Source organism: Nematostella vectensis, chromosome 12 (genome assembly GCF_932526225.1).
Source record: "Nematostella vectensis chromosome 12, jaNemVect1.1, whole genome shotgun sequence".
NCBI classification, from domain to species: domain Eukaryota; kingdom Metazoa; phylum Cnidaria; class Anthozoa; order Actiniaria; family Edwardsiidae; genus Nematostella; species Nematostella vectensis.
The window spans coordinates 9,880,703-9,908,562 of NC_064045.1; the positions used below are offsets into that span (position 1 = coordinate 9,880,703).

The 27,860-nt window shown below is 40.1% G+C and overlaps 4 protein-coding genes across 4 annotated transcripts; 1 reads left to right on the forward strand and 3 right to left on the reverse strand.

The window, feature by feature from the left end:
- Nucleotides 1–122: 122 nt before the first annotated feature.
- On the reverse strand, nt 123–4,897 carry LOC5508449. Its single transcript, XM_032377200.2, has 5 exons — nt 4,765–4,897; nt 3,652–3,863; nt 2,788–2,984; nt 2,524–2,588; nt 123–2,178 (listed from the first exon to the last, which is right to left on the reverse strand). The coding sequence occupies exons 1-5, from the start codon at nt 4,819–4,821 to the stop codon at nt 2,134–2,136; spliced, it is 576 nt and encodes a 191-aa protein (XP_032233091.2). The 5' UTR covers nt 4,822–4,897; the 3' UTR covers nt 123–2,133.
- Nucleotides 4,856–15,775, forward strand: LOC5508462 (cytokine receptor-like factor 3). Its single transcript, XM_001628972.3, has 8 exons — nt 4,856–5,030; nt 6,744–6,837; nt 8,027–8,271; nt 9,354–9,438; nt 11,460–11,631; nt 12,098–12,362; nt 13,237–13,316; nt 13,763–15,775. Exons 1-8 carry the CDS (start codon nt 4,856–4,858, stop codon nt 14,192–14,194), a joined length of 1,548 nt encoding a protein of 515 aa, XP_001629022.2. The 3' UTR covers nt 14,195–15,775.
- Nucleotides 15,776–19,957: 4,182 nt separating this feature from the next.
- On the reverse strand, nt 19,958–23,645 carry LOC5508464 (transcription elongation factor, mitochondrial). The gene is made up of 4 exons (XM_032377202.2): nt 23,337–23,645; nt 22,952–23,215; nt 22,430–22,573; nt 19,958–21,412 (listed from the first exon to the last, which is right to left on the reverse strand). The coding sequence occupies exons 1-4, from the start codon at nt 23,538–23,540 to the stop codon at nt 20,849–20,851; spliced, it is 1,176 nt and encodes a 391-aa protein (XP_032233093.1). The 5' UTR covers nt 23,541–23,645; the 3' UTR covers nt 19,958–20,848.
- A 361-nt stretch (nt 23,646–24,006) lies between these two features.
- On the reverse strand, nt 24,007–27,845 carry LOC5508450 (intraflagellar transport protein 27 homolog). The gene is made up of 7 exons (XM_001629002.3): nt 27,750–27,845; nt 26,974–27,053; nt 26,294–26,353; nt 26,095–26,154; nt 25,886–26,006; nt 24,985–25,094; nt 24,007–24,562 (listed from the first exon to the last, which is right to left on the reverse strand). Exons 1-7 carry the CDS (start codon nt 27,781–27,783, stop codon nt 24,464–24,466), a joined length of 564 nt encoding a protein of 187 aa, XP_001629052.1. The 5' UTR covers nt 27,784–27,845; the 3' UTR covers nt 24,007–24,463.
- Nucleotides 27,846–27,860: the final 15 nt, after the last annotated feature.

Genomic DNA, 27,860 nt, shown 5'->3' on the forward strand with positions numbered 1-27,860 from the left:
AGATTTGGGACAGTTTTCGAAGTACATTAGAAAATATTAGATATCAATAATAGCATAAATGACTGGATTATGAGACCTTGAAGGAAACTATGTCAGCCTCTTAGTTTTTTTTTTTTCTTTTAACAACGGCACTGACAAAGAATCTCGGCTCAACTTCGAGATCTCAACCACTTTTAGCTCGCAATCCGGCATATCATAAGTAATAGTACAAAGAGAAGAGGCCGACGATCAGCTGTTCTAGAACTTCCACTCGTTGACTTCCTTGCGTCGGGGTCGAAATCAAAACAACCCTGTTTTGAATTCTTATCGGAAACCTCAAATCTTCTACCTTCGCAGAACTCCCTCCCATTTGAGTACATATCGCCTATCATCATACCCTTCAAGTACGCCTTTTTGCAAGCACTATAAATACGATTGCAGAATTCCTCGCAGACAGTAAGAGTGGAGCGACGAAAGAACGTGTTTTGGTTCGGCGCGCAGATATAGCAGTAGAGATAATTGAGCTGTTTTACACATGATTCGCCAGCTTTCGGAATCGGTGTAAGCTGTGCGAACGCAAACTCGATTTCAGAGTCATGACAACAAGAATTCTCTGTATACCACGTACAATTCCGCAAATTATCTTGTCGCGATGGGCCACGGTTTTTGAAGTAAGGACAGTAGTGAGTGTCTGTCAATGTTTGGTCTTCCAGAAGTCCTGGGTCCAAAGAAACGACGGCTGCCCTCCTGGTTAAAAGAAAAAGCACAAAAACAGCTTCCACCCACGGTAATTCCATCTTGAAATCGGACCTACACCGTTAAGTAATAAACGCGAATGGAACTCCGCTATTCTGATTGTTTGTTATTGGAAGTTTAGCATGAAAAGACCATGTGCCGATTGTCAACACCCTAAACCCGAGGCGCTAGTCCTTGAGTAAATGCGATAGAATGCGCGACTCACGAATATAAGCGGCTCATATAGGTTATCCTGCGAGCTTGCGTCAATCCAGTAAACCAATTCGAACGTTTGATCACCGATAACTGGAGCGTTTGTCGATTTCTGAAGTGTTTGTTTACCATCGAGATACAGCGGTTAGGAGTACGGCACTTGGGCGGGTAGCGTATGTAAATGAGCTATCATGACAATACACATCGAGCACGCATTGCGCTGTGGGATACCATGTTTACCTAAAAAAGTAACGTTTGAAGTCCGCATTCCTGACATACAGTGAATTGCACGCAAGCCACAAACACGCGGAGCTCACGCGGCACGCATGCAACGAAACCGTGTTCGTATGACACATTTTTAAAAGGGTCGATTTCTTCATAGTTTAGTCTTCGACCTTTGCTTGTGTGATTTGGTTACATTTTTTTTTTTTTTTTTGCGCAAAAGAAATAGTACAGGGACGATGGAGTGGTCCCATAAGTGGGGGACGAAAGTTGGGGTGAAGGGGTGGGTAGTGGTTTTAGGGGAGGGGTGGTATGTTGTTCAGGGGGGAGGGGTGGGTGTGTTTTCAAATTCTTATGCGCTATTTATAAGAATGCAGGGGATAACCTAGGTTTTTATGGACGGTATTTTAAACTGTTCAACAAATTTGTTGTTGGTTGCATATGTACCCGTTGGTTAAAAAAACGTTCATATTAAAAGAAACATCCGATCAGAAAAGTAGCCCCCCCCCCTGCTCGTGCTGACGGTTCGCTGGTTCGTTAAACGGCACGCAAAAAAAAAAAACACATTTTTTTTTGTTAATTTTAGTGAAATCCTCTGTTGAGCTAAAATGAATTGTTGGGAGTTGTTGGAAGAAATCTAAATCATTTTTCAAATAATTGAAAAAAAAAAATAGGGGAAAAAACAAGACCAAACTCCCGAGTACTTTTTTTAAAAATTGTCATACCAATAAAAACAACACCAAATTTACAATTGTTTTAGTTTGAAGCTATGTAATAAGTAATATTATAAGAGAAGAATCACTTTCTGTTAATCTATCAAAAACGGGTAAGGGATGTGAAATCATTTTAACCTGATGTGATGCACCTATCTTATAGTAAACCAAGCTAGCTTTGTCATCATGTCAGTGGTCAGCTCAGTTTCATGACAGACCTTGTAGGCCACTTCCACTGATCTATACTTTTGATATTTGATGACTGCATACATCAATTGATAACGTCTACATCATGGGCAGGTTCCTCCTCTATGGTCTATGACATTAATAAGGATGAATAAGGATCAGATAGATAATAGGCCATTCCAGCTATAAGTTGCGCGTGCATAACCATAGAAACCTACCTCAACTACCAGAATGCATCGCACACATTTTAAAGCTTACATCAAACGAAGCGCATGCTGCATGAGGGTAGTTGAGGTAGGTTTCCATGGTGAGTGCGCACTCATGCTTATAGCTGGAATGGCCTATTGCCAAATCCCTTTCCCTCTTGAAACTAATTCCCTGCTCCTTTGAAATGGGGCATGGTATTACAGGGGGTAATAGGGGTGTGTGATGCCCCACTGTACAGAATTGTGCATCAATTCATCATTTTTCTTACCTCTATGTCAACTTCAATGTCTTCACTGGAAATTCTCTGAACAACTTGAGGTAATAAATTACAATCTATAGGACATATAAAAAGATGTTAAAAGTAAGGTTTCACACAATTCAAATGGCTACAGTTACTGCACGTGATTTTTTTAGATAGAATTTGTATAATCGTCATGTTTTACAAAATTTTTGCGTTCAGTAGGACAAACACTAACAATTATGTAGCTTAACAGCATAATTTCATTTGGGGGGAGGGTGTAGGAAAATATACCTTGATGGACATCAGGTTGCGCTTGTGAGGCAGTGGGACCTGTTGTGGAGGTGACTTTATCACTGGACATGCATCTTGATTTCCCCTTTTTTTTTGCCAAAAATTTCTTCCTGCGAGGTTTGTGTTTCTTTTTAAGCCTTTTTGGCTTATTTAGGAGATTTTCAGGCTTCTGAGTTGCAGTGGATACAGCAATATTCCTGAAACAGGGTCAATAATACAAGATCAATGGTGTTAGGTTCATTTGGCAGTACATGGGACTTAAAGTCAAAAGAACAATTCTGAGTTTTCCAGAAGAATGACTATGCTGTGCGAGTTAGCACAAAGTGTTTCGGAAACAAATGCAAAACGCTACTGACTTTACAGAATCCTGTCAGAAAAATTCAAACATGTGCATAGGAATAGGCCCGAGGGGGCCAGAAAAAGAAGGCGTGGGTGATTATCACATCTTTAAGGGTATAAAATTTGCGAATTAGGGGGTGTTGGAGTTTTTTTTCCGATTTTGCTATCTATTTGGGCATAAATTCGGCCACTTTTCGTAAGGGGGTGTTTAACATCATTGTGCGATTCTGCTATTTCCTAGGGTCAAAATTTTTTTCAACCACACCGACGATCATCCCTGTCTGTTTTTATTGGGTTCCCTCCCCCCCCCCTTCCCCTCCAACACCCAACCAACAACTGTGTAATTTCCTATTTAAAAAAATGGACATTTTAGACTGTTTGAATATGTTAATATATGTCTTTGCACAACCCTTGGCAAATCCTAGTGCGCACCTACCAATCCTAAAAAGACTCAATAACTTTGTTTCTGTTTTTTTTTTTAATTCATGGATTTGACTTCAAGCTTTATAGAGAAAATTTGTGTACCTTGGTGTAACAGGCACTTCATCCTCTATGGCAAACACTAGCCCAGAGTCGACCAACGCATCTCCTGCACAGTAGTCCAGGGGTAGGTCAAAGTGGAACTCATTTTGCAGCTTGGAGACTGTCAGTGATGGCTCTTCTGGGTACAGCTTGCTGAAGATAACTTCTGTGCAGGATTTCACATCTTCTAGAGTCCAGTCTTCATCAGCAATTACCTGGAGAACATGAAAAAGGATAGTTTTTGTTCAACAAAATGTTGGATAAAAATATATTATGTATCAAATTGGATAAATACAAAAAGCCCAAACTGTTGTGTTCGTGAACCAGCAGAATAAATACCTGCCCTGAAGAAGTCTTATTAAAGACCAAAATTTGGCAGAGTCGACTACCAGTTTTTGGTGTAATGTATCAGTTTGGGATACTGGAGACTCGTAAATATCAAAATTGCTAGATTTTAAAATAAAAATCCAATTTTCACCTTCAATCATGCCCAAAAATGTTGAAAATTTTTGTCGAAAATGTTCTTGAATGGATGACTTTGTTTCTGTCAACATTAGTATGTTAACTCTATTTGGCCACCCCTCTCCCCCTAGATACCCCCACCCCCACCCCTCTCAATCATAGTTGTCAACCCACCCGCATTAGGCGGGTGTCACAAGATTTTGGACTTCATCACAAGCCTAATTTTTGTGAGAATGTTCATACATTCACTGTATTCACCTGCATTGGCTCTCTTTGTTTTTTTTTTCACATATTTACTGTATTTCACCTAATTTCACAAGATTTCTGTCCAAGTTGGGTTAACAGCTATGCTCAATGTTGTTTTTGAGTACCTCAATTCATATAAGTAACACAACATTAAATCGGACGAAGGGAGCAACTATAGAATACAAAGACCAATTGAACTTTTCACCTTGATTTCTATAGAACGGCGCAAAAAATACAATGGGAATGCAAATAAATACAATGGAAATAATTTTGGATGTGGCCTTAAATTTTATAGTTTAGCCAACAACTGTAGGTTAGTAATTTTATAGCTACCAATTTGCTTAACGATAAAACAGGCCAGTGAAGTAGCCAGATCTCTGGGTTTTGTGATGTTAACTAGCTACTTACAAGGAACTTCTTATCTCTTGAGGGGCAAACCACATTGAGCCTTAGTTTATAAGCCATTCATTCTGAGAACCCGTCGCATCTCGGTCTATTCATGGCCGCCATCTTGTTTAGATCCACCGCTTATAGCTTCGGGCTCATGATGAAAGACATACCGCTGGATCATAACGAGCCCACGGTGTTGCCGAAAACGAAGAGGACTGAAGATTTCGAGTTGAGAGGTGTATTTTGGCTGCGGCTTGCATTTGAAGACTTCCCGGGGGTTACTGGTAAACTGCAGTTACTGTTTATTAAGTTGTTTAATACAGTAGGATAGTTTACGGTTTCGTTCTTTAATTAATCTAACGTTTGATAAAAAAATTATTATGTTGTCAAATTTCACCATTTTCACTTCGTGTAATCAACAGTGCGCTACTAATACCTTGCATTTAATCAGGCTAGATTTGGCGATCAATACATGAAACATAGCAATCGAATATTGTTATGGGATGATCTTTGGTCGATCAATCGTCGCTATCTATGAAATTCGGAGAGCCGTATCTTTTGTCGATTATTTTTTCCATTGTACCGGGCGATAGTCCAATATTTTAACAAATATCGCATTCTAAATTAATAGATACTGTTGAATATTACTTGTGAGTTTTCTTTATCTACGGAACCGCGTTTTGTAAAAGTAAGAGACACCATATTCTCTGGTAACTGCATGTATTATACAGTTATCATCATCCGTCCAGGGGGGTGTTTTCCCTGGGACTCCCACTAGCCTACTCTGCAGGCGTATAAACCGCTTTTTCGCTAGTGGGGTTCCTGTGGCGAGACAAATTTGGGGAATTTGGGGAGGGGGTAGGGGAAAAGGAGAGAGGTGACGAGAGATCTCTCTTTCTCTTTTCCTCCTCCCCAGTCCTCCTTACCCGCTTGTCCCTTCCTGTTCCCGTGCACTCTTTCGGGTTCGGTCCTCGTGCTCACTGTTTTCTTGTGTTGTCTTGCAAATAAAGTTGCCTGCATAGGAGGCTAGGTTCCAAATAGGACACAAAAATGGAAGCGCAACACAAGTGAGAATCGTTCAAACACAAGCGCAAGAAAATCAAACAGTTGCCTTTGCTTGTGCTTCCTCTTGCACTTGCTTTCCAGGGAGAATCGAAAAAAGTGTGGGTTGCACTTGCGCTTACGTCCAAGTGAGATTGCCTTCTACTTGTCATCCAAACTAAACTTATATCCCCAGGGTCCTAGACATGTATATTGTATAGTCCTGCCCCCCCCCCCCCCCCCCCGCACATTATCGTTTTCTAGCCAAAATCAGTTTTTTTCTGCTGCTTGACTCAATACGACCAAGGTTACCTGGCAATTCAATTATTTTTTTAGTCTTTATTAGTATTAATGGCCTGTACTTAAAAGGTGGGAACAGGTCTCCACAAAATGATCAGGATTTATTTTAATTTGACTAGTCATGAGGCAGTGTGTGGTCCAGCCTTTCAGCTTCAGTTATAGAGCAGGCTTGACTTGGCTTCCAGCAAGTCTTAACTTGAGATTACATATAACCCCACCTCCCCTACATGACGGAAAAACATGACGTGACGCTTCCAATAAGCCCATTTCACTGAGTGCTAAGTAACTCTGAGTGCTTAGTAACTTATAGCAAACAAAATATCAAGTGCGACTTTTTTTAAATTGATGCAACTTTTTGTAAAGTGTCATTGAAATTTGAGCTTTTCGTCCCTGAACTGATACACAGGGCAATGATGATCAAGGAAAAATTGTCTTAAAAAGCCAAATTTGGTTATGTGCACTTCGGCCTCACGTTATTTGTGTTTTGAAAATCAGTCCGTAATACAAGAAACCTATAGCAATTGTAAGAAATTGTGTCTTCTCTCTCTATCTGGAATTGTGCATTTTCCAGGTTTTTCCGTCATGTTCACCTCCCCTTTATCAGGGGATGATAACGGTAATCAAAGATGATAATTGTAATAAATGTTTCTTTATAGAATATGCCATCATGGGTGATGAGGAGGTGACAAATGTCAGGCTAAGCATAAAGGAATCTTTGAAGAAATTGGAAGAATATGATATATACCTCAGGTCAGTTACTTTGCTGATTTTGTTTGATTACTCAGCATTTTTTTATTACAAAAGTTTTAATGTATGTAAAAGTTTGATTCAGCTGTTTAAAGAGTGCTGAATTTAGCAGTGGATTACAGAGTTGTTTTTTTTTTTGTTAAGATAACTTTTGGGTGTTCCACAGTCCCGTAGCCAGGGGGTTTTGGGGGTTTTGGACGAACCCCCCAACCTGGCTTGAAGGTCTGCTCAGAGTTAACAAAAAAAATATGACGTTTGGCTGGATATACCGTGCATATCAATATACCTTTAAAATAACTCTAGAAATCTTTTTTGAAATAATTATCTTTATTATTATTATTATCGCAATATGTTATAAAGCAGCCTTTATTAATAGTTTTTTTTAATATAGGATTGAACTTATTTGAAGTATTGATTGTCTGGTAATAAGGCGAGGAGAGGGGTACACTGGAAATTTGGTCTGCTCAAATGGAAAAACAAACCACCCCGCTCAAAATCCTAGCTACGGGCCTGACAGAACTAGGCTCCAAATAATGTGTCCTAGTGTGTGTTTGTTATCACTGTTCAAGCACTGTCAATGAGTTTGTTTACTGCCAGAGGGTTTTAAAACTGTGTCCCAGTTGTCCCTTTGATTCAGGATTAGTGTAGTGCCAAAAGTGACAGGACCTTAGGTTAAGCGCACTTATCCAAGAAGACCAGAAACAAAGTAGAAATAACCTTAAACAAATTGGAACAATGGCACAAACTCAAAAAGATACCCAGCTAGATCAAAAGTCCGAAACTGCCCTTTACACAGTAGGACCCATGCTTCCAGCCATCATTGAAGTTACTCAAAGGACATATTTTTTCAGGTTTGGCACCCACTGTAATAAAATGTTTTGGGCTGTGTGTAATGTATTATTAATAGCTCAAAACTTAACTGGAATATGTTGACAACGTAGTTGGAACGTTGAGGAAGGTGCTCGTACAAACCCAATTTCCGAAGCATTATACGTTTTTGCGTGCTTAAGGTCCCTATTATTCGCTACAGTGTTCTAAGATATGAGCTTTGTTCAAGTGATAAAACTTGACACAGCCACTGTAAGTTTTAAGAATCTTTGAGTTACTAATGATCATAGTTCAGATGATGTCATGTCTATGTAGTAGAGTTAATGAGTTGACGAAAATTAATTTTCATTGTATACCCTTTCAGGTCTAGACTATCTGATATCAAGTCTACAAAAGATGGGGTCAGGTGCAGCCTTGATAAAGCTCGTGAAGAGGTTGCTTTGAAATTTGCTGCTATCCAGGATGAAGTTCTGCAGTGTTTGGATTCACGTCAGAAGGAAATCCTCCACGCTATTGGTGATATTGAACGCAAAGACTTAGAGCCTCTGGGTAACTTAGAGGAGAAGATAAACAGTGATCTCGAGAATGTGTTGCGACTAGCTGCTGAAGGTAATGTTAACATAATAAGGATTATTCATTTGGCAGTGTACAAGCTATATTCCCGCAGCTAGGGATATACATTGGATAAAAAAATGTCCAAAAAGTACAGAATTTGTCTGTTGTGGGGTATTTGGTAGGTCCTGCCAAACCTCAGAGTACTGGTTGCAGGCTAGACAGGAACCCTGTGTCCCTGTCCCTTTGTAAAAAAAAACCCTTGCAGACTTAAGGATAAGAAGGGGATAGATCAGCCTTGAAGTTTTCTGAAGGACGGGTATACCTTGGTTTGGGTATAGGGGATGCTTGTCAATTGGAGTCTAAGGGTGTGTTTTTTCCCTATAATTCTGGAATAGGAATGGTTGGTAGAGAATGTTCAGAATGGCATTTGAGTCATTCTTTTACAGTAAGTGTTACCTTCAAATCGAGTTCTGATCCCTAAAGACCCAAGGAATATTGAAAATAAACCACTTCAAACAAACATGGCAGCCACACATGTTTATTCCCCTCAACTACTGTTGCATCATGGGTATTAACAATATTTGTTTTATGGGGGGTATGGCAAAGTGCTTTTGCCACAGGTAACATTAGCAGAATGGGAGAAATGGCCTTCATTCCATTCCGAAATGAAATTGCCAGATAAAGGAATGCACACATTTTCTATTCTTATCATTCTCATTCCAATATCACAAGTTAAGGTAGCAAAATGGGTGGAATGGCCTTCATTCCATTCCATATTGGGAACATAGGATAAACAAATGCACCCTTTTTCTATTCTTGATATTTCTCATTCTGGAATCATGAGAAAGAAAATGTGCCCTAAGTTAAAAGGATTGCTATCTTTAAGAAATATCCATCACCAAAAAAAAAAGTGTGGTCAGACTTGGGTGCTGTTTTGTTCAAATTCTTTTTAAATTTTGCGAAGCATTATATTTTCTATGAGCATGCTAATTAAGCAAATTGTATAGTGTTTATAGATCATTGTCTCCCTGCTTTGTTCTGTTTTAAAAACCTTTCTTTGTCACATAACTTATTTATCTTTTTTATCAACAACAACCAAGAAATTCATTGAAATTCAACCCAAAATATTCCAACAGGGAATACCTGCTTAGAGAAAGAAGACTCTGTTCTACTGGCTGAAGCAGAAAAAGTCAAATCTGAACTTGTCGTTCATCCAACAAGGTAAAAGCATGCCACCTGTAATTTTTACTCACTTATCATTAGCAAAAATAGCAAATCTACTTTTGATATCTGTTAAGATATTGGTATCCCTTAGTAAGCACCTACTGTATATTGGCTAGCAGATTCAATCAGTCATTTTGAACTATTGGCAGGGGCTAGACCGAATTTGCCTCAGCTCCCCTATTTTCAGATATTTGGCTTGAAAATAACAAGAAATACAGGAAGTCAATGAAAGAACACTGAATCTGGCCCACTTTTTACTTTAACCCCTATGCACACCCTTTTTGGAATGCTTGGATCCACCCCTGATTGGACAGTACTCATGTCCACTGACACTCTTTACAGCAAGTTTGAGTTGAAAACATGTATTTATTGCTTATTTTTGCAACTTATAGTATGCTATATGTAAGCAGGCATAGATTCTTGCCTGTTTGAGCTGACAAAAACGCCTAAATGGGACAAAAGAGCAATTAGAGCAGGGTTTGCTCTGGATTGAGCTGTTACTGGTCTCCTCTTAGCCATAATCTGTATTTTCTTAAAATTTAGGACACAATAAGGCTGGCTGGTCATATGGCTAGCTCTTCCTCTCTTATGCTTGGCTCTTTTCCTGGAGCTTTGTGAGCTAGTGGGTTGGGGGTGTCATGTTTACCATGTTTCTCATATGGGTTTTGGGTGTCATTTGTCATGTCTACTAGGTACCCCTAGTGGGCTAGGGGTGTTATGTCATGTCTAGCAGGTACCCCTGGTGTGTTAGGGGTGTCATGTCTACAGGTACCCCCAGTGGGTTAGGGATGTCATGTCTGCCAGATAAACCTAGTGGGTTAGGGGTGTCATGTCTACCAGGTACCCCTAGTGGGTTAGGGGTGTCATGTCTACCAGGTACCCCTAGTGGGCTAGAGGTGTCATTTGTCATGTCTACTAGGTACCCCTAGTGGGCTAGGGGTGTTATGTCATGTCTACCAGGTATCCCTAGTGGGTTAGGGTGCCATGTCTACCAGGTACCCCTAGGGGGTTAGGGATGCCATGTCTACCAGGTACCCCTAGTGGGTTAGGGTGCCATGTCTACCAGGTACCCCAAGGGGGCTAGGGGTGTCGTGTCATGTCTACCAGGTACCCCTAGTGGGTTAGGGGTGTCATGTCTACCAGGTACCCCTAGTGGGTTAGGGTGTGTCATGTCTACCAGGTACCCCTAGTGGGTTAGGGTGTGTCATGTCTACCAGGTACCCCTAGTGGGCTAGGGGTGTTATGTCATGTCTACCAGGTACCCCTAGTGGGCTAGGGGTGTTATGTCATGTCTACCAGGTACCCCTGGTGTGTTAGGGGTGTCATGTCTACCAGGTACCCCTAGCGGGCTAGGGGTGTTATGTCATGTCTACAGGTACCCCCAGTGGGTTAGGGATGTCATGTCTGCCAGATAAACCTAGTGGGTTAGGGGTGTCATGTCTACCAGGTACCCCTAGTGGGTTAGGGGTGTCATGTCTACCAGGTACCCCTAGTGGGTTAGGGGTGTCATGTCTACCAGGTACCCCTAGTGGGCTAGGGGTGTTATGTCATGTCTACCAGGTACCCCTAGTGGGTTAGGGATGCCATGTCTACCAGGTACCCCTAGTGGGTTAGGGATGCCATGTCTACCAGGTACCCCTAGTGGGTTAGGGGTGTTACTATATGTTGAATGTGTTATGGCACATTTCTGTTTTGATGTCTTAGTTTTTTAAGTTCAGTCCTTCAACATGGTCCCTTGTTTTTTATGTGCAGTGCGTCAACATGCTCACCCTCTGGATGAGCTTTGAGGTGCCTTGTTTTTTAAATTCAGTCCGTCAACATGGTCCCTTTGAAAGAGCTTTGAGGTGCCTTGTTTTTTATGTGCAATCCGTCAACATGGTCCCTATGAATAAGCTTTGAAGGTGCCTTGTTTTTTTTTAAAGTGTGGTCTGTCTGCATAGCACACTGCCTTCCATCAAGCGTTATGCTGCTCCCATGCAACAAATGGGAGGCAATGACCTTCTCACTTCATTCTTCAGGTACCCTGACATTCCTTGCTTGTCCCATACACTGTCAGTCTCATTTGGTGACACGACACAGCCATTGATTGACATCGTTAAGCTGATAGGCGAGGTGTCCATGACGGGATCTCTACAGATCGTTGACATGACAGAACAGCCTGGTGGAATGCTTGTGCAATGGGATGATGAGGTTAGATAGCAAGGACCAACCTTGCCAATCTTGTTGTAGTACACACCAAGTGATGTAGCTTGCGAAAAATGAATAAATTTGATTGAGAAATGAATCAACCAAATGGTGGAATGGTTTGGTTTATTCTTACTGTGAAAGCTGACGTTTCCACAGTGTCAATCCTTGAAACACCAGTGAAACTACACACATAAAATAAACCATTTCAACATTGTGTTGGTGTTATCTCTCTTATTCAACCACGCTTATGCAGACCACCTAGTTATTCTAGTCATACTTAAAAAGCATGAATTCAAGATTGAAAGTTCAGAGCATGTAGGAAGGCTAAACCATGCATTATTTAGTGCACTAAAACAATTCTTTACCTTGCTCATTATCTTTAAAGTGGATGTTTTGAATCAATTGAAACTAAGTCATACTTATAGTATTGCTGTTTCTGTGCTCTCTTTAACATTTATAATGTTCTTAGACATTTTCAGACAACGAATCATTTACAGACTACAGCGGCATCCAAGAGTACATGTTACAATACTGCCGCACCCTGGACAGGGGAAACAATGAAGCAGCTGCTGTGTTCAGTACGGTGTATAGCGGCGAGGAGATGTCCCACATTGTGACAGACCTTGAACCCCATGTGTCATATACCTTCAGGGTCTGTGGCAGGTTTGGCAAGGATGGAAAGTGGAGCTCCTGGAGTATTCCAAGGAAGGGGATAACTACCCTGGAGCCACACGGTAGGTCATTAAGGGTATAAGAATAGTTGGGTGTGGTCATGTAGGAGAGGAAATGGAGCTCCTGGAGTATTTTAAGGAAGGGGATAACTACCCTGGAGCCACACGGTAGGTCATTAGAGGTATAAGAATAGTTGGGTGTGGTCATGAAGGAGAGGAAATGGAGCTCCTGGAGTATTTTAAGTAAGGGGATAACTACCCTGGAGCCACACGGTAGGTCATTAAGGGTATAAGAATAGTTGGGTGTGGTCATGTAGGAGAAGAAATGGAGCTCCTGGAGTATTTAAGGAAGGGGATAACTACCCCGGAGCCACACGGTAGGTCATTAAGGGTATAAGAATAGTTGGGTGTGGTCATGTAGGAGAGGAAATGGAGCTCCTTGAGTATTTAAGGAAGGGGATAACTACCCCGGAGCCACACGGTAGGTCATTAAGGGTATAATAATAGTTGGGTGTGGTCATGTAGGAGAGGAAATGGAGCTCCTTGAGTATTTAAGGAAGGGGATAGCTACCCCGGAGCCACACGGTAGGTCGTTAGGGATATAAGAATTGTTGGAGTTGGAAGGGCAACAGCGTTCTATCGGTAGTTGTGAGGGACAATTAAGGGAGAAGCAAGGAATGGTTAGGTCACTATGGCTATTTTTAACTTTGAGTAAAGCCATAGACATCATAGATATCATATCTAAAACAGTTAGTACATTACGATCCTTCAATAAAAAAAAAAAAAAACACTTTTTGGCACTAAAAGGAGTTGTGCAGCCCGAAGAAATTTAAAGACTGAACTGTATGGCACACAAGACCCTGGATTCTAACTTTATAATTCTTTACCCCCATATGCTATCCTATAGTCTTTGCTAAAACTTGCCTTTAAATCTTAGAGTGGTCGACGGAGGACTGCGTGAACGCAAACAAACTAATAGTTTACCAACTGAGTAACGACAGACGAACGGCTACCAAGGTATGAACGCTGAAAAAATTATTCTACTGTAGCAAACATGTACAGGGCAGACATCCGCGTCCTCAATTGATCGTGAAAGTCACGTCGAAGTTTGCTGAAACGTCGTGTTTTGGTGAAAAACGACTGAAATTTATCAGACACAATACACTTTCACGTGCTTCTATTGAATTCTGATTGGAATTGCACTGTTTTCTGCCGTCTTCGTCCACGTTCGACCAACCGATCGGCTCTCCTGTGGGTTAATTCGAAAATTCCTGGTTTCGGGATAAATGTGGGTATCAAGAAATCTACAGGAATCTAAAAAACCCGAAATCGATCATAATTTCCCCGAAAACACGCAAGAGAGCCGGCTCGCAGGCTACCGATGTACCGATTGTTTGATTGCTCTCTTCGTCTTAGCTATGAGCAAGCTTATTATTTTTTTATTGCTGTCTTTTACTTGCAAGGTTTTCCCCGACAGCTCTAAGCTACTCCGCTCTCGCACGATGAGCTATCGCATAGATACGTCACTCAAGTTCACCATTGCAGAGACGGGTGACCCTAGCAACGGCGACGGACTGGGACTGACCACGTCACATTTCGACTTCAGTAACCCCAAGCAAAGTCTACAATGTTCCGGATGTACAAGTATTAACTCCAAAGGTCTTGTTTATGTTAACGGGTCTTGCATGAAAACGAGGCTTCCGCCCTTTAAAAGAGGAAGTGTGGTCGCGCTGGAAGCCAGTAAGCTGTCACCTGGTAAACTACGAGTGTCCATCAGCGTGGATGACAAGCAAGTGACGTTTGATTGGCAGCTTCAGGAAAAAGACGACTGCACGAAGTTGTTTTTCGCGATGGGGTTCCAACACTCAGGATGGCAAGTCTCTGTTGGAAATTAAATTACTAGAAAAACAAAAATATTTTTATTAAATCATTAGATTCATTTTTCGATTTGAAACTGATCTCTGGTATGCATTTTTGTATTTTATTTTCAAGTGTTTTAGATTTTTAAAAAAAAGATTGTGTTTTGGTGGAAAAATGGCCACAAGTTGTACTGAACGGGAAATTTCGCTTTTACAGTCCTCTAGTATTTGGTTACCGCTGTCGTTGGCCGTTTAGGCGCGCTACAAAGTCGCGTGACTTTTTGTTAATTCAAGCCAACATACAACAGAAATGGCTGCGCCTTTCACGCCAGAGAGCGACGGAGAAAATTAAATCTTTTAATGGAATAAGCCCTTTCTGACAAAGAAACGTTCTGCGCATTTGTAAGCGCTGATTATTTTTTTTTCTTATTTGTTGTTATTTTGCAACTAAAAGCCGGAGGCGTGTGCGAGTTTGCCCCCTTAAAACCACCTGATTTCTTAGTCCATCCCCGCTGATGCACTGAAAACACGTGTCCACACAGATACCCTTTCGGGGGCCCTGTGGACGGTCCAAAACGGAGCCTTTTGCGCGCGCGATGAAGACAGGCAAAATGGCGGGGAAACGCATGCCCCGGAGGCTTGTGGGATACGGGGTCTTGGATGAAGCAATAAATAGTTTTATTATCAGATCATAGGTAAACCAATCGCACCTATTTACTTTCGATCAATCAATGAATAGTTGTATAGGACAGGCCCGTACCCAGGATTTTTCTGAAAAAGTTGAACTGATTTTTCTGGGGGGAGGGGGGAGGGTGTTCTGATAAAAAACCACACCCGAAAGAACAGAAAGGGATTTTTATACCTTTGCAGTATCTCAACGGAACATCGGATTTGGTTACAAAAAAAGTCTGACTTGTGGATTTATGAGATACCAGAGTGATCTAGCTTATGTTTTATAGTTTTGTCTACAAATAGTACGTCCATTGGAAACCGAAAGTGGACCTAGGGCCGTTGTGGGGGAGGGTTGAGGGGGGAGATCCCCGAATAACTATAAGTTACCATCATTTAAAATGGCAATCGCACCGGTTACTTCCGATCAATCAACGAATAATTACAAGTTACCATCATTTAAAATAGCAATCGCACAGGTTAACTTCCGATAAAATTACGGTTATTTTTAACGGAAATGGGGAAAATATTTTAAAATTGTAAAAGCAGTGTGTCTATTGGAAGTTTCTTCGAGGATGTGATTGATAATTTAAAGCGGATGGCCTGTTAAATAGCGCAGATTCTGTTCCGTCGGCCCGCTGGAGTAGTAACGTGCTATAGGAGCAGGATACTGGATACTAGATTTATTATTTTAGCTATTCCGTTTCAAATAAAAAGTTAAATACAATATATAAAAAGAATGCTATTGATAAATTTGTTTTAATCAATCTTGAATCTATTATTGTAAGAAAAAAAATATTTAGAAAATAGCGTTATGCACCTTAGAATCATACAAATTTTACGACTGCATGTCAAAAAAATCCATTTGTGAAGATAATCAAGACAACATGAAATATATCATTCAGGATGTGAACAAGATATTTGAAAAAATAAAACATTTGATATTTGTATCTTGTTACTCATTTATCAGGCGGCGGCGGTTACAAAGCACGTCGTTTGAAAGGTCAAAAGCGGGTAGGGACAGAGCTGGCTGGAGGAGCGAAACCAAGACGAATACATGCAGTCAACGTAGAAATACGTGCTTTTTTCAACACTAGCATAAGACATTAGACTTAATATTTTCGGAGTCAGATTATCCTATAGCCCGTGGTTATACGGGCAATTATTCATGTGCGGCCATATGTATGTGAACTTCGTTTTTTCGGGGTTTTCGTGCCTGAAAAACTGCGAACCTCGTGTTTTCGGGGTTTTTGTGCCGGAAAAACTATCAAAGCCTACAAGTAGGCTATAGAGTTTGCGTTTTTCGTATGATTCAAATCCATTTTTCAACGAAAAAATTTGATAGGTCATTTATAAAATCCAGGAACATTTTCTTATTATAAAATGACAGCATTATTTGACACGTTCTTTTTTGGCTATTGGAGTTATGCAAATAAGACCATTAGTGCTGTGTTCAGACTCAGCAAAGCTGTACTACGCTCGGTTGACCACGAGACAAAGGAAATGCCTGCGAAATACTAGCGAAAAGTTTGACCTCAACCAAACCTCGCCAGCACTCGTCACAAACAGTCAGCATCCCAAACACGGTTGCCGAACAGCGCCAACATTGCATGGCCAACGTATTGCCATCAATGTTAGGCAATCATCAAGCAATCATCAATCACCAGATCATTTACATCATCAACACTATACATGATAGTAAAAATCACGATCTGAAATGTGATTGGTCCAATACTCACTATCAATCCAGTGATAGTGGCGAGAAGCAAAAACCGTAGACTATTCACCGATAGTTGTTTCGCCTTCGTCGTCTAATTGCTGATTACCATTGCCGTCAGCTCCATTGTCACTGCCATTTTGTTGTAGTACCGACATCATACTGCAGTATATCGTCACTAACATTAGTAAAAATAAGAATAACACACTATATAGCAGTAACAATGACGATGATAATGATAATCTTCATCACAATCACACATCACACATCACTGTCAATCTAAGGTATATTATATATTGATTCTTTCATGTTTACTTTGTAGATGGTGTCAAATGCGAGCTGAACTGTTGTAGTGGGAACCTCTGTAATGCGGGTGTCTTTCCTGTGGCCAGCGGGATCACTTTGATGGCATGCGGCCTAGCTGCCTTGTGGATGTTCTGATCGCGCGCTTGCGACAACGACTGTATCAGACAGTATAGACCAATGAAGAGTCTTTTGTTTATAAGCTCTCCATTTTTATTTGAAGTATCCTGCTTGCGGGTGGTACGGGTTTGCTGCCTGAAAAACGGTTGTAACATAAACTCAGGCGCGTACACAGGACGGTGCGCTGGGTGCGCGCGCAACCTGCTGGCGAAAAAATGGGTCATTATTTCCTATTAAGGAATCTTCAAAAATTAAACTTTTTTCCATATAACACCTTCTGTGCACCTCCCCCAACCCCTCTCAACCAATCCTGGGTACGCGCCTGAAACGTACATATTTTGCGTAAGCTTTAATGTGTGTGTTTGGAGGGGGATTTGTCGTTTTTTGTGCGTGTGTGTGTGGGGGGGGGGGGGGGGGGGAGTAAAAATGTTGCACATTTGAGATGCTTGAAGCTCTTCTACGCGCAGATTATTAAATTTCAGCATAACTTTTTTTTTTCTTTGAACAAAAGCATTTTCCTAAAAATCTTGCATGTATCGTGCCTTTTATGGTTGAAAGGTTTTTAGTACAAAAGTCAGTCAAGAGCAATACAGGTTATAAAAGGTATCGCTACATTTTGCTTTGGTTAATTTGGTTGGGAAAGGGTTTTTTTTTTGTCTCCACTGCACCCATTTCCCGCCGACCCAAATAACAGGAAAAGAGGGCATTGGGAACGAGGTTGCTTCAAAGCTGAGACATCTTCTTGAAAGGGTGCTTTTCCTCGTGCAAGCGAAAGCTGTTAGCCTTGTGTAAAACAGATAATTTGATAATTATACAGCTGGATTTTACGATGTGCTTCAGCCATATGAAGAAATCGTTGTCGTTTAAGCGGTCTGGTACCGAGGGATTTTATTTTATTTTCAGAAACTTTCTCCATTTGCTAAAGATGGTCACAGTCACTGTTTTTCTTTTCTGAATACAATTCACGAAGTTTGCGAAGCATCTGCGGTACGGCAGCCTAAAAATGACAAGAATCGTGACGGTTTTCCAAATAAGGAACATATTAGTTTCTTGTATGGAAGTGACCGCGTCGGGGAAAAACGACAAACTTTGGTTAAATTTTCTTGATATGGGAAGAAAATGTATCGTAAAATCGAGGTATCGTTAGAAAAGAAACTCTATTGAAAATATCGCTGTAGCGAGGTCGGGTTAATTATCAACTTTTACAAAATAATAATATTGTAACTGTCCTTTGTAAGAATGTACAGTCACTCTCTGTAAACTGTTAATATCTGCATTTAACAAGATCTGTCAATCAAGAATATTGTTGATTCCAGTATTGTTAGATCAAGGTAATTTCTCATACATTTCACTGTCTTTCCGCCGGGAGAAAGGAACGTCATCGCAAAATCAAGGTTATCGTAAAATCCATTATCGCAAAATCCAGGTTCCACTTTATCGGCATCTCCAAAATACCAATAGGTATCATCATCATCATCATCATCGTCATCGTCATCATCATATCATCGTCGTCGTCATCATCGTCCCTTTCATCATTATCAACATCATCATCCACGTCAAAACATCATCATCACCACTATTACTACCGATTTTTATCAACAATTTATAAGCATGCTGATCGTAATATTAAGGTAATTCCCTTGAAATAGTTCTACAACCCAAAATTTTTTAAAACTTGGCACAAACAATAATGAAGTTAAGGGCTTTCAAAAAATGTAATAAAAAAATGGGGGTACCGGCCTTATTTTCACAACAGAAGGGCGTAGAGATGACGCGTTTTTACTGATCGCGCGAGGAAAAATCCCAACTCTTAGTTTTCAAAAAGAGTGCCTATAGTCTTTAAAAAAAATACGTTCTGTTTGTCGAGCTGCCAAAATCCGATCTCCTAAACAATAACCCGTAGTAGCTAATGTTCAAAACAAATCACATTTTAAGAGATTGTTTTCGCCACTATTCATACGGTAAAAAGCGCCATTTTGAAGTATTTTTACGGCTTTTAAGAGAAATAACAAAACTTCTACAACCCAACTTTTTTTCTTCTTTCAGTATATCATTTTTCCGTACATATTTAACTATTTGAGCAGATAAAATTTTGGGGTAACCGACTTCGTTTTTCTGTCAAAGCGATTTTAAGTAAAAAACGCGCGCCTTTTGCTGTGTTTTCTTGTAAAACTGTGGCGCGCGCGCACTTAATACCGGAAAATTCGAACAAACAGCGCGCGCCACTTTGCGCAAAAGGGGTGCGCAGTGCAATTCAAGGGAATTACCTTAACCATGACTGCCCTCAGCAACAGTACATTCTCGTCAATTCTCATATCATAAATTTCCATGCGTTTTTAGTATAGTTTAATATTTTTGTATTTTCACATAATTGACAATAATATTGACATAAGCCATCATGAACAGCATGGCGGCTCAGTGGAAACAAGTTTTTATTCAAACCTATGCGTGCACATATATTTAGCATAATGGAATTAATACACATGCAGTTCGTAACAAACATCTTTTAACATAGGCTATCGACTTTGCAGGAAACGTTTTATGCTGATTTTCTGCTGCAGCGGACTAAGAAATAGCAGTTAGAATAGCAGGTAGAACTTTTTACCCTAAAAGATAGCAATATCAGAAAAAAAACCTTCAACAACCCCTAAGGGATGGTAGTTGATCGAAATGTTTATACCCTATAAGATAGAACGATCACCCCCGTATACTTTTCTGGAGGGAGGAAACCTTTGTAACGCAAGCACCTTTTCCAATGGCTTGTTTTTCTAGTAGATTATCTTTTTTCCCAGTTTTTTTCCATAATAATAGGAGTAGGATCGTAAATTTCTTGTATTATCTCTCCATTATTTATCCCTGGTATTCGTACCGTCAGATTCACGAAGTGAGGGCAGTGGCGCTGGATTACCCAGGTTACCTCATCTTCTGCTGACTTTCTATTGTCCTCACACTTTTTTCCGGGTTTCGCTTGTGCTATGACCGAAGCATTCTTTTGTTGTTGTTGTGTTTATTGTTGTTCACTGAACGCTGAAAACACAATTACAAGCACCATATTACAATATCTGAAAATTGAATTTTAAACAGCGTATTTTCATTTATATAACTCGCGCCCTTGATAACTTCAAATACCCTGTTCGCTTCAATAGACTCCATTCAAATACTTTTATAAATAAATCTTCCCCAATATCACGAACTCTTGATAATAACTCAAATCTTCTCTTTAATTTTTCGTGGAATCTCGAGTTATCAGGACTCAAGAGCCAGCAACAGTGATGTAACCTGTGTAGAATAATCTGTGACTATTGCCAATTTGCAGCCCAACCAGTAAACCTGTGAACACCTAAAATATGTGTGGAATGTTTATTGTCTTTTAACGAATCGAGACATGTTTTATTTGACTTTTTGAATATCTCGCGACTGATTGGTCGGACCAAGCATTCCTTAATTATTTCTGGTGTTCCTAGCTTTACTTACTGGTGGTGATGTAGAGGAAGTTCTTAAAAACATGCGTTTATCAACTCGTTTATTATAACCAAGTCTTAGCATCATTAGAGTGGTTTTCAAAAACCTGTGAAGTACTATTTAGTTTATTTAGAAACTAATACACTGTATTGTCTTTTCTCTCTTTTGTTCTGGCTTGACTATTACACTTTAACATTTACGGCATTTTAAAAACCACTCTACTAATAGCAAAATTTACTGCGTTACTACTAAGTTTGTTTTTAATATTAGATAAAACGCCAACAAGGAGGTACTCTCCTTGAGCTCAAGTGCATCGCATGAGAGAGGTAAAAAAGTCTGGGTATAGGAGACTAACAACCAGACTTTTTTTTCTCTTGTTGCAGTGCCCGGATAGAGTGTGACCTAAATCACCTTCACTTCTAGGCTTGCTTTATCAAATGAAAGAATGCCAAGGCTTGAAGCAAGCTATCACTAAGGTCGTCCTTCTTTTTACACAATTCAAAATACGAAATGAGTTCTTCAGGGATCCGTATACTGCAGTCCAGCTCAGCTGGTGGATGGCCTACATTCTCTTCATCCCCACTGGTGTCCTCTGCACTCTCATTAATAATACCACCCTCCACACCCTCCACAAGATTACGCACTATGTCCTTACTCCCTTGCAGTCCAGACTGCTCCTTAAGGAAGTTCTCACATTCTTCTTCAATGGGATTCGGTTTGTTCTCCTGAAAGAGGCTCTCCACTAGGCTAATGGCTGCCTTCTTCTTCTTGGTGTGGCCTGACGGAAGGGCGAATACCTTGGAAGTATAGTGGGGATCAAAGGGTATGCAGGGTGATGGTAGTAGACAGTGCAGCATGCTCTCTACAATCCGTAGATGGATGACAAATGGTAGCAGGGCTGCAGCGTGTTTGCCAACTCTGTGGCTCTGCATTTCTATGACGTGAGCATCTGCAGCCGGCAGTGAGTCTACAAACTTCTGGATCTAAGGGTAAGATTATATGACAAATATCAGACATTATTTCTAGGCACCCTGTTTGGTAAATATAAATAGGTAATAAGCGCTAAATACAGATTGATTTCAAAGACTGGTCTATTTACTACATACCTGTCTATGGGCAACTGGAAACTATGAGTGCACATACACCTATTTCAATAAAGGTTGTCAGTGCAAATGGCAAATGGCGATTGGCAAATGACAGTTCTACGACCGAAAGTAGCCATGCGTCTAGAAGAGATAAATCAAAACAATTATCCATAAAAGGTTACCAACGCTTGCTGGCTCTGACATTGCTGGACTTTATTTAACACCTTTTATTTTACGAATAATTAGTACCCATAAACCATTTACCATTTGCCATTCGCCATTTGCACTGACAACCTTTTGTGAAATAAGTGTATACTTGGAATGTGAGGAGAAAAACAAACAGAGTGTGTACTCATGTAAATCAATTTACATTTAGTATCAAGTCCTGTGCCTGAATTTAGTAGTGTGCTCTTCTTCTCATGGACCTTTCTGTTACATTGCCTGGATTATAACCTACTATGACATATCTATATTTTTACTAAAATCCAATCAACCAAGTGTTACCAATGAGACATCAAACAAATTTGTTCATAGCTTGTTAAATATCTACCAAGTTATACATGAACAAAAGCTATTTGGTTTCTGTTTCGATTGTACAAAAAGTTCTCTGAGAAAGTACTAAACTTTGTCTCATGTATTTATTTTTCTTCTGAAGCTTACAGACTTGCAGTCATTTTCCTTTAAAAAATATGATCATTGGAAAATTATCCAGAGGACCACCCAATTTTTGAAAGGCATATAATGTCCATCCCCAAGCAGAGTTTTTCAACTCTGATTTTTATCAAGACAATGCCCCCCCCCCCCCCAAAAAAAAAATATATCTATATAATAAAATAAATTAAAATATTATTGATTCTGCCACAGCACTGTTGTGGTTTCTTAGTCTGTATGTCTAAACTAAGTGGGCATATTCACCTGAGGTCTGAGTATGGCAGGGTTGTACGGCTTTGGCCTGGTAATATGGACCTGCTTCCATGCCAACACCTGACAATCCCTGTCAATGTGGGTCCATGCTGCATTTTGTAAGCCAATATCAATTGACACAATGCTATCCACCTTCTGGAATAGAAGGAAAAAAACAAAAATATACAAATATTTCTCAAATCCGGCTGTCTATATTTATTGTGGCATTGCTTTCTTAAAAATCTCATATCTAATTACCCTCTCTCCATCAAGATGGCTTTTGCAATATGCAATATAACTTTTCCTAAAAAAACAGTTTGTTTTTATTATTTATTTTCCGCCCATCCATTGGAACCTTTGGCAGTAAGGCAGACTTCGGAGGAAGGGGTTGAGAGATATGATGCTTTGCAAGAAATTGATTCAAGTGACTTTGCCCCCTGCTTATATACACTGATTCCCAACCTTGGACATCCCCATCCCCTTCTCTCCCTTGGAGGGCTTCTGTATCTGCAACTGTTTGGCTGCATCTCATACCTGAAGAGCACCCTCTGGCAATAACGTCTTTATCACCTCCATCTGCCTTGAAAACTTTTGTGTTATTGGAGGCAGCTCCCCGGCTTTCTCAAGTCTGTCATAGAAAGCTTTTCCAAATCCCCTGACTCCTGAAAGATCCTGTAAGCTGGACAATAAGCCATGCTGGTCTCTGTGTTGAATTAATGCCTCTGCTTTGTTCTTCCCGATGTATTTGGTAGCTTTAAGTTGTTCAAGTGATCTAGTATTCAGTTCAGTGAGGATACTCTGTAGAAAGAAATTGATATTTATTAAATACTCAATATGCACACGCCAGGATGACCGTTGAATATTAATGTAAGGACTGGAATGAGGCGGGCATCCCGATTCCACAAGTTTAATACTGCACCTGTTGCTGTTTCTCGGTCAGATTCAGTGTCCGCCCCAGTCTCTTTCCTTTTTCCCTGTTTCTCTCAAGGCCCTTATTTGCGGGCGTCACTGAACAGAATCTGGAAACAGGATGTTTTACCAGCAAACCTAGACTACACGAGCCCTTATATCGTGTTGCACGATAAATAGGTAGCCCTAGCCTCGATGCATAGCTTGAATTCATAGCGCATCTAGCTTATATTGGCCGCATTTCGGGGAGATCTCTGTTTTTGTTATGATGTCTGTCCGCCATCTTGAATCGTCTGCTGATTTTCTCGGCCCAGTTTTCCTCCAATCTTCAAACACAGGAGGCTCAAAACAGAAATATTCGTACGTTGGAGCTTAGGGGAAGTTCAATACACCAATACCAATACACACCTAAACTCATCATAAGTGTATGGCATATTCCAGGGGCGTAACCAGGGTGTGGCCTAGCCCCCCACCCCCTTAGCAGCTAAAAATACAGTAAATGTATGAGACATTATCCAGATACTAAAATACAGGAGAAAATGCCTTGAAAGTCCCTTTTGGGCCCCTTCCTGTTAAAAATCCTGGCTACGCCGCTGTTGCCCCATCCCTTGATGCCTACTTCCTCTTGTTTTCGAAATTTTTAAAATGCACTTTGGTCATGGAAATGACAAAAAGAAAAACACTTTCAAATCCATCTTTATTATGTACAAGACAGCATCATTGCTATGTACAAAGTATTGAGCAGGTATTTCCAGCAAGGTCTGCTGCATTAATGTACTATGACAGGAGAGTTTGTGATATTGATCAAAGTCATCAGCATTACACCTTTGTTTAAGGAGACTTGATTACATCACAGGACTAAAACCTGGTTTAAAATGATGTGATTTGTTATCTACAATCAGTGAACTTCAATAAGAACAGAGCTGTTCTGTACAGCAAATTTGACAGAAAAACACCTTTTGACAAAAACTTGAAACATGTATAAGGCAAAAATCTTGCATCATCCCATGTGAAGTCATGAGGGTAGTTTCAATTACTACCAACTAGACATTTCATCAGAATTTTACCAATAAAGCTGCTTTACCATTTTCAAGTGTGCACACTATCTTTAAATAAGTTTGAGTCTGCTATCATCTATCATGCCATTCCTTTCATGGCCTCTAACTTCTCCTTGTAAAGTCGATGGAACTCTTTCGCCAAGAAGTAGAATGGAGCTTCCACATTTTCATGTTCCTTCTAGAAACCCAAAGAGAAGCATTACATTAAAAATTTATTTATTATGTCATTGCAGTATCTCCACAGGATGTTTGTTATCAGACTTGATAGTTTTGTCTACAAATAGCACATCTATTGCGAAAGGGTACACCCCCCCCCCCCTCAATTATGGCGGCAGCTTGGCAGCTTGTACTCAGGAGTGGATCCAGGTTTTCTAAAAAGGGGCCAAAAGCAAGGTTTTCAAAAAAAAGGTGGGGCCAGATTTATTGTTCTTCCATGGATTTCTTTGGATCTCTTGTTATTTGTAAGTCAAGCATCTGAAAATAGGAGGCCAGGACCCACTTGGCCAACCCTAGCTCAGCCCCTGAGTATTTACGTATTTTAGCAGGAACACTGCAGGAAGATTGAGGTTATTAATTATTATTAGTAAGTGTAACACTTACCGCTGAGCACTCAAAGTACTCCAAGTTCTTAGAGTTAGCATAGTCCTTGCCCTGCTTGGTAGAAATGACACGCCTTTGCTTCAAGTCTGTCTTCGTGGCAATCAGAGCACCTGGGAAATAGAAAGCACAATCTTGCAGGCACCAAATATGAAGATATCAACAATCTTTGCTTTTTTTTCATATTTAAGCCTTTGCCTCTTGCAAGTCAAGTAAATAAAAGAAAAGTAAAGGTGGCAAGGACAACAAAGCACAAAAACAGCTCTTGGAAGTACCAGACCTCCCAAGAATTTACAGGCAAAAAATGACAAATTTTCTTGGAACAGAAAAACTTAAATAGATATTTAGAGGCCCAAAAAGTTTATAGGAGTTTCGGGAAAAGGGTGCCTGTGCCTAATAGCTGACTACTTGAGCTGCAGCAAAAAAATACAATTGCTCCCTTTTTTCTAGATAAAATTAATGTTTGTGTTTACACTGACAGCAAGTAAATGCCTGGAATTTATAATGTAAAACCCTCGCAAATAACTACAATCAGGGATAGGTTGTTGGGTTGAGAGCGGGTATCCATACCATGGTATCCACGGTGAATAAGACAGGGATAATGGGTGTGGTATGGGTAGAGGTTGGTAGAAGGGGTGAGAAGGAAAGGGTAATCATGGGGATAGTGCTAAGCAAAGTGAGGCTGTCTGGAGGATACAGGGGTTGTGTGTGTGTTTATGGGAGGAGCATGTTGTTGGTTCAAAGTGGATATTTATATACGTGAGATGATGCACCCTTCCCTGAAATTTGACACCTTTAAAGAAAATGGAGCACCTCCAAACTCTCTTAAGTCACCAGTCTCAACGATATGAGTGCTGCTGATAGTGTCTTTTACGAATTTAAGTACAGTATCTTTCTAGTTTACCTGGTAAGTTGTTATCACTTTTGGCCAGTGAGCGGCACCGTTCCAACCACTTATTACAAGCATTGAATGATTGCTCATTACTGACATCATAGGCGACAATGACAAGATTAGGGTGTTCCCACTGTGGAAAAGAAAACATAAAAAGCATAAGAAATAAAAAAAAATGACAATTTGCCATTGACTATATATCTCTTGTCAAAATAACTCACATATTGCTGTACTGTGTCAGAAAACATTTCTTTTCCTGCTGAATCATATAAAAACAGCTCCTGGAATTGCAAAAACAAACACACATGAAACAGTTCTTACTGACTATGAATTAAACATAATTCAGTAAATAAACCCTTTCTGGTGGCTGGGATATCAGCAAGATATAGCTGCCTAAAACTAACTTTTTTTGTTACTTACCACACTGTCTGTTGTCTCAGGGATGTTGACAAGTTTTACCAAAACCTCTGCTCCAACTGTCTAAAAAAACATACCACTTAATATCAATACAGCATTTTTGCACTGACAATAACAAAAACAAGAGGGTGAAGGTGGTACCAGCACTGGACTGTGCTTTTAGGAAATGGATTTTGTTACAACTGCCGCTTTTATCTCAACTGCCATTGGTACTCAACTTAACTTTTTTTTTCTTTTCTCTCTTCTCTCCTTTTTTTTCAACAATATGTCAGTGTTAATATGTGAATATTTCGTGTGTTTTTCGTCATCGTTGCATTGTCATGTAGCTTATTATGTGTATACCTGCGCGCCTCATGACGCCATGGTCCTGCTGAATGTCCTGCCGAATGACGTCGTATATTTATACATTTTTTAGGTAAGCGTAGGAAGAGAGGGGCATTTGTTAGAAAACCTCCACGGTTAAATTAATGTAACCCTCCAAAAATAAAGAATATTGTATTGTATTGTATAATGGATCGTGTTTTTCACCAACAAAGAAAAAGAAACGTCTCTGCCCCTAAACTAGGAGGTATAATACTTAATTACTGTATGGGTTTATAATCTGGGTGCCCCTGTGACAAACACCGCCAACAAGCAGATTAGGATATAGTATGGCATTATCTATAAAGGTTTTCTCTAGTTACCTGTGTATAGTTTTTAGGGTAATGTGTACCATCACTCTGGAATACTTGGACTAGCGCACTTTTACCAACACATGAGTCACCTATAGAAAAAAGGTTAATAGTTTGGGTATTTCTGTAAAGGAGTATGTGGCTTTCCTTTACTATGTGGCCACTATGGGCCTTTAAAACGTTAAAGGTTGGTTCTTACTTGGATGTGAGCGCAACAAAACACACATTTTTTCCCCGATTCTCACTGGAACCACAACAGCAAGCGCAAGAGAATGCAACTAGTTGATTTTCTTGTGCTTGTGTTTGACTGATTTTCACTCATGTTGCACTTCTGTTTGCGCTTAGGCTTGCATCCTATCAGGAACCAACCTTTAATTATTAGTTACAGTATACCACCATACCCCGGGGGGGGGGGGGATTCAAGGTAAAAATGATAGGGATGCTCGTCAAAAAATTCGAAAAATACCCCTAAAAAATACCTGCACGACCACAATTTTACCTTAAAAAAACAATCCCATTTATTATCTTAAAACTTTAAAATGTTTACAAATGAGCCATAGATTGTATAATTTAAATCTCCAAACAATTTGTTAACCTTAGTTCGTTTGAATATAAGACCAATAAAAGATATTCCAGTTTGGTTCTTGTACACTGTAGTCAACTTTCCTTGACGACGAAACGTGGCCCTGTAACGTCTAGATTCAAGCGGATTTTAACAAACTTGCTAGAACGAAAATCAAAATATTTTAACCCTATGATTTTAAACAATTTTATTGCGCTTTTCTTACCTGTAACTAGCACTTTGGCGCGTAAAACAACCATGTTAGATTTTCTGTGTTGTTTTCAAAATGGCGCCTTTTGTGAGCCTGCGGACCAAGCTCTGAACAGCGCTAGGATTA